The sequence below is a fragment of the Etheostoma spectabile genome, chromosome 21, assembly GCF_008692095.1.
Source record: "Etheostoma spectabile isolate EspeVRDwgs_2016 chromosome 21, UIUC_Espe_1.0, whole genome shotgun sequence".
NCBI classification, from domain to species: Eukaryota; Metazoa; Chordata; class Actinopteri; order Perciformes; family Percidae; genus Etheostoma; species Etheostoma spectabile.
The window spans coordinates 18,302,585-18,308,150 of NC_045753.1; the positions used below are offsets into that span (position 1 = coordinate 18,302,585).

The window sequence follows — 5,566 nt, forward strand, 5'->3', positions numbered from 1 at the left end:
TCTGATGGGGGGCCAGGGTCAGTTTCTAACAGAAAAAGTGTTACAATCGCAGGGGTCCCTAAATGTAATCATTTATAGGTGAACCAACTCTGTGACACTCTTTCTGATAAGCCCTTTATGAAGTGTTTATGAGTTGCAACTATTAGTTTTATGAATTGAATAAACAAAAAAATTAATAATTCTGTACAGACCAGTTGTAGGCCATTGATAGGAACAAATTTGGGGTTTCCAAGTTGTGAAAATCCATTTTGCTGATGTGTACCTTTTCCATTTGACAACAAGACAGTTATCAATGTTGGTAGTAATCTTCTGCAGTCTTTTGGCCAGTGCAAATGCTTTCACTTCACTGTCTGATCATCAGGGTGTCTGTCCCTGTGTTCATTTTTTAAAAGTCTTATCTTTCATCTTGTAGACTCAGGAAAGCTGTCTGACACTCACAGGGTATGTTCACATGTTGTCCACTTAAAACAGACTCTGTCTTCTCTTTTGCAACTTTATTTTGCCAGTTCTGTTGGAAACAGAAGAAACATACAATCTTCTAATATCAGCGACATGGCTTACTTCCCTTGGCTCAGCTCCATCCCAGGCTATGTGCTAGCTTATGACGTCATTGAACTTTCACTTTTCAATAGGCCTAACATAAATCAGAATAATATCCAGAATATTTATCAAATGAAATTACAATGATTTCCCAACAGAATTCTAATCATATCCCTATTCCAGGAAATAAAAATGATAAAATAATCCTTCTAGGTCGCAACATACATAGAGGCTGCTGTCATTTCAAAACAATTTCCTTCCTGCGTGAACAAATAAATGAAAGTAGCCTACATGTAATAATTATATATTATGTTGTTTCTTGAGGAGCTCAATTTGGCCGAATTAGCACTGTGTCATGTTTTCAATCACTTCTCAATAGCTTCTTTTAAAGTTTTGCTTGAATGTAACACAATGTCCCAGCTATTGTTTCTTCAGCTTTCACGTCTTCTTGGGTTGTTTATTAACTACAGGCGGCGTGAGGCTGTCTGTCAATCAGTGCACGCTTGGTGTTCCTCCGCCTGTTTGTTTAGTTTGTAGACATCTGGTTGAAAACAAAGAAACTTTTAATTCTTAACTCTCATCTTATATCTAAATGTATCTTTTACGTTGTTTTTTAATAACCTGGATGCATCAATAGTTTGCCTAACCTTCATTGTTTGGATGTGTCCGCTGAGCTACGTTGATTGGTCCTGAGGAGCAGTGATGTCACCGCTTGGCTGTGCCCGGCCGGTGCAACAGCTCGCGCAAGCTGAGGGTGAGAGAGGAAGAACTCCAGATGGAGTTGGCGCGCAACGGGAGAAGAGCTGTGGCTCGTGCGCCCGCGACACACTGGAAAGGCTGCCTTGCACTGCCTTGATGAACTCGACCTGGTCCCGCACACAGCGCAGCAGCCCGTCATGGGGGACGGTGGCGCGTCTTCGCCGGTGAATTTCCTGAATGGCTCGGGGAGCGAGGCGTCGGACGCCCCTGACTCCGCCACAGCCGCGTCCGAGCAGTGGATGGCGGGGATGAGCCTGGTGATGGGTTTGATCGTCCTTTCTATTGTGTTCGGGAATATCCTGGTCATTTTGGCCATAGCCAAAACGCAGAGACTGCAGACGCTCACCAATGTGTTTATTGTGTCTCTGGCGAGCGCGGACCTCATCATGGGGCTGCTGGTGGTGCCGTTTGGTGCCACGCTCGAGGTGCGTGGTTCGTGGCAGTACGGCTCCTTTTTTTGTGAGTTTTGGATCTCCGTGGATGTCCTGTGCGTCACCGCCAGCATCGAGACCCTGTGCGTTATCGCCATAGACAGGTACGTGGCCATCACCTCCCCTTTCCGCTACCAAAGCTTGTTAACCAAAGCTCGGGCCAAAACGGTGGTGTGCGCAGTCTGGGCTATCTCTTCGCTGGTCTCCTTCCTGCCCATCCTGATGCACTGGTCCCGTGACAGTGTGGACACAGCCTGCTACGAGGACCCTGAATGTTGCGACTTTGTCACCAACAGGGCATATGCCATCTCCTCATCTATTATATCGTTTTACATTCCTCTATTGGTCATGATATTTGTTTACGCCCGAGTTTATAGAGAGGCAAAGAAGCAGCTGAGGAAGATCGACAAGTGTGAGGGCAGGTTTCACAACAATTTAAGCGGACTGACCTCCAAATACAAGAAGAGGCCGTCAAAAATCCTGGCCCTCAGGGAGCAGAAGGCCCTCAAAACGCTTGGCATCATCATGGGAACGTTCACCCTGTGCTGGCTGCCCTTCTTCATAGTCAACGTGGTGCGTGTGTTTTGCGCAGAGATGGTGGACAAGGAGCTTTTCGTGTTCCTAAACTGGCTGGGGTATGTGAACTCGGCGTTTAACCCCATCATTTACTGCCGAAGCCCGGACTTCAGGAAGGCCTTTAAGAGGCTACTCTGCTGCCCGAGGCAAGCCGACCGCAGGCTGCACATCAGCTCCTGCGACCTGTCCCGGTGCTCTGGTGGATTGGTTACTGCTCTGGAGCCAGGCACATTGGGGCTGTGGTCGGACTGTGCCGGTTTGGACAACAGTGACAGCAGCCTGGCAGGGACCACAAAGCTGTCTCAACCTGAATCCCAGCTGTGAAGGAAAAAAATAAACTTTTGTGGAGGTGGATTACAACTACCTGGGACAGGACCCGTGACAAACGCGGGCGTTGACTCCTTGAGCGTGGGTTTCTTTTTGGGAAAGGTACGCGCAAGAGCTGCACCTTATAATGAGTCTGTTTTGAATGAGAAATAAAACATCAGACGAAATCACCAGAATTGTTTTTGAACGCCATAGTTTTTAAAAGAGGCATCCGGACCGATGTTCTTGCCAAGATGCGCAATAGGACAGTTTAATGACTGAGAGGTGATCCAATTCGCTAAATAATATATCACCCCTAAAATCTAAGATAGGTGGATCTAATTAATTATAATGGGTGCTGCATTTTGCCATAAAACAGGATTCAGTGAGAGCATACGCACCTGTTGGTTATTCCAGATGTTTTTGTTTATTTCTTATTATATTGGATCAGCAGTTCAGTGCTTTATTGAGGATGATCATCTATTAAGGGGGAGTGGGTGTCTTTAAGTTAACCCCAGTATCGTGATGGGTCACAAGGTATTCTTAAAATGACTGATAAGCTGCTCAGGCGCACTGTAATAAACTCCTTATTTAAAAGCACTGGTCGGAGTGACTGTACTGTAGAAATGTCGTGCTCACAATGTGTTTTTTACCTCACAGATATCGGCAAGTGCAATGCAGACAGGTAGTCTATTTGTTTATATTAAACATTTATGTAAATATGTATTTCTTCTGCGTTGTTTTTTACATATTCAAGTGAATGTGGGGCTGATGCCCACAGCATTTGTACATAGTGTGGTGTTTAGTACTGAAGTGAGGAATCTGAGCCTCTCTTTTTTTTCTCATTTAAGATTTACCTGCTATTGTAAGGTGGTGTGTTGACTCCTGTGAAATAAAAGGAAGTTTCATTGATAACTACGGTTTGAGCTTTATTTAGATTTTCATTTTTTTATTGGTTCGTACTGCTGAGATCACCTGGAACATGATTTGCCTCTATACATTTTTAAACTATGGATTTTGTACACATTCATGCACGGTGGATTAATATGGTATGGTATAAAGTGTTTATATGTTTAAACGACTTTATTCTCAGCTGTGCCCTGATGAAGGTTCATTCAGACAGAGCATCTGCAGGCATTAGACTACAAATCAAACACTGAAACGACGGCATTATGGTTGGTTTGAGATAATGATGAATCCGTTTCAGAAAAAAAATAATTATTTATATCAATTAAAATGTAAAAGCATTGTTGCTATATTTCACATTCATATTTTGATTAACTGATTTGTTATGTGTTACTTTTAACAGTATTTGACCCCAGCTTAATGTCTAAGTGCAAACAATTGCGTGATTTTCAAAATATATTTTAAAACTTCAAAGATCTACTGCAGCAATTGTGTACTTCCAGAAACGTGGGGAACTCGTAAGAGATGGATTTTAAAAATGGCCTAACTTTTAGTCCCTGTGTGGGTTGTGTGCCAAAAATACTGGATCCTACATTTCCCACAATGCATCTTGATAACCTCCTCCATTAGACACTCCCTGTTTCCTGTACCCAACATCTCCAGTTTGAAGGGAAGGCGTTCTGTTTGAAGGGAAGTCTGAAACCCAAGACAATGAAAGATTAACCCTGGTGATGTCATAGTGATGTCATTAGGGTTATTTTGTCAGTTTGGAAAGTGCACAAAAAACATGAAATATAAAATAAAATCATTTTCACAGATTAAACAATACAATATGTTTCACTGGAACATGTATCAAAAGTCTTCAAATTCTAAACATTATATAGCTTCTTGTTTATCATTATCAACATTTGCTATATAGGCCCAACATGTTTTCATAGTCTAATGCAGGAGCACCTTGCTGTTTGATTGTTTAAACTTTCCATAGGCCTCACTCGGGATGCCTATAGAAGATGTTTTAGTAAACATGACAGCTGGTGTTATGAAGGGACTCTGAGGAGAGACAGGATTAACCCTTTAGCTGGATGTCTTTACAACACAATAGCATGATGCGTCCTGCTAATGTCGCTCTCCCAGAAGGGGCGAGTCGTACTTTTCAATTAGACCAGAAAATCCGAATGAAACTGAGCTCAGCTGTTTTGGCTAATGAACATTGTTCGGATACGATTGGTTGGACCAATGTCTGAATGAGACCCAGCTTTTTAAAAGAAAGAAAACAACAGCAGTGCAGCCAGCATCATTGATGGCCTCCTGGCAAAGACCCACTTCTTTATTAAGCATTGTTTGTTTGGCAGGCAGTTGGGGTTTAGGCAGATTAGCATTGGGCTCACAGATGGAGAAGCTAATCAGCAGTTTTAAGAATAATTGTTCCAAATTGCATGTGTATCAGTGGATATTTTGGCTGCTCCAAGTCAAAGTAGATTAACAGATATCACTGTAACCTCTGCAGTAACTGAGGTTAATGTTGGTGAACTCAGAGTTTAGCCTACATTAAAAAATGGGACGGGTCAGTACTTTTGGTGTGTTTCAATAGAGTGATTGACAATCAAGTTTAGTTTCTTAAAAAGCTTTTCAAGTTTTTGATATTTATGAATGTCCATTACATTCAAGCCATTGCAAAATGAGTTGCTACAAGGCTAATTAAGACATTCAACTCCACACAAGTCTCTCTCTGTATTTCTCAATTATGGCTGACCTACCCGCGCAGAAACTCCAGTAAAGATTATTACCACTTCTGAAGATCCCATCATGCTTTTTTTATTTCACCGTGTCATCTGTGGCTACCATTGACTGTAAATATTAAAAGACTATGGTGGCTAGCTGTTCACCAATGCTAAGCTAATTGGCTGCTGGCTCCAGCTTTATAATTGCACAAATGTGAGAGTGGTCTCAATCTTCACATCACACAAGTACTTTTTTCTCAAAATATGAAACTGTTACCTTCAATTTTATTGTATTTAATCTTGTTCAAACTTTGTCAAATATAGTAA

The 5,566-nt window shown here is 42.1% G+C and overlaps 1 protein-coding gene across 2 annotated transcripts; it reads left to right on the forward strand.

The window, feature by feature from the left end:
• The first annotated feature begins 1,257 nt into the window (after positions 1-1,257).
• On the forward strand, positions 1,258-5,303 carry adrb1 (adrenoceptor beta 1). 2 transcript variants are annotated; one of them, XR_004327311.1, is made up of 2 exons: positions 1,258-2,967; positions 5,293-5,303. XR_004327311.1 is itself a non-coding variant. In XM_032502964.1 (1 exon), exon 1 carries the CDS (start codon positions 1,437-1,439, stop codon positions 2,628-2,630), a length of 1,194 nt encoding a protein of 397 aa, XP_032358855.1. In that variant the 5' UTR covers positions 1,258-1,436; the 3' UTR covers positions 2,631-3,527. The 2 variants fall into 2 exon arrangements, 1 of the variants encoding a protein (XP_032358855.1); XM_032502964.1 differs by lacking the exon at positions 5,293-5,303 and having other exon boundaries at positions 1,258-3,527.
• The last annotated feature ends 263 nt before the right edge of the window (positions 5,304-5,566 follow it).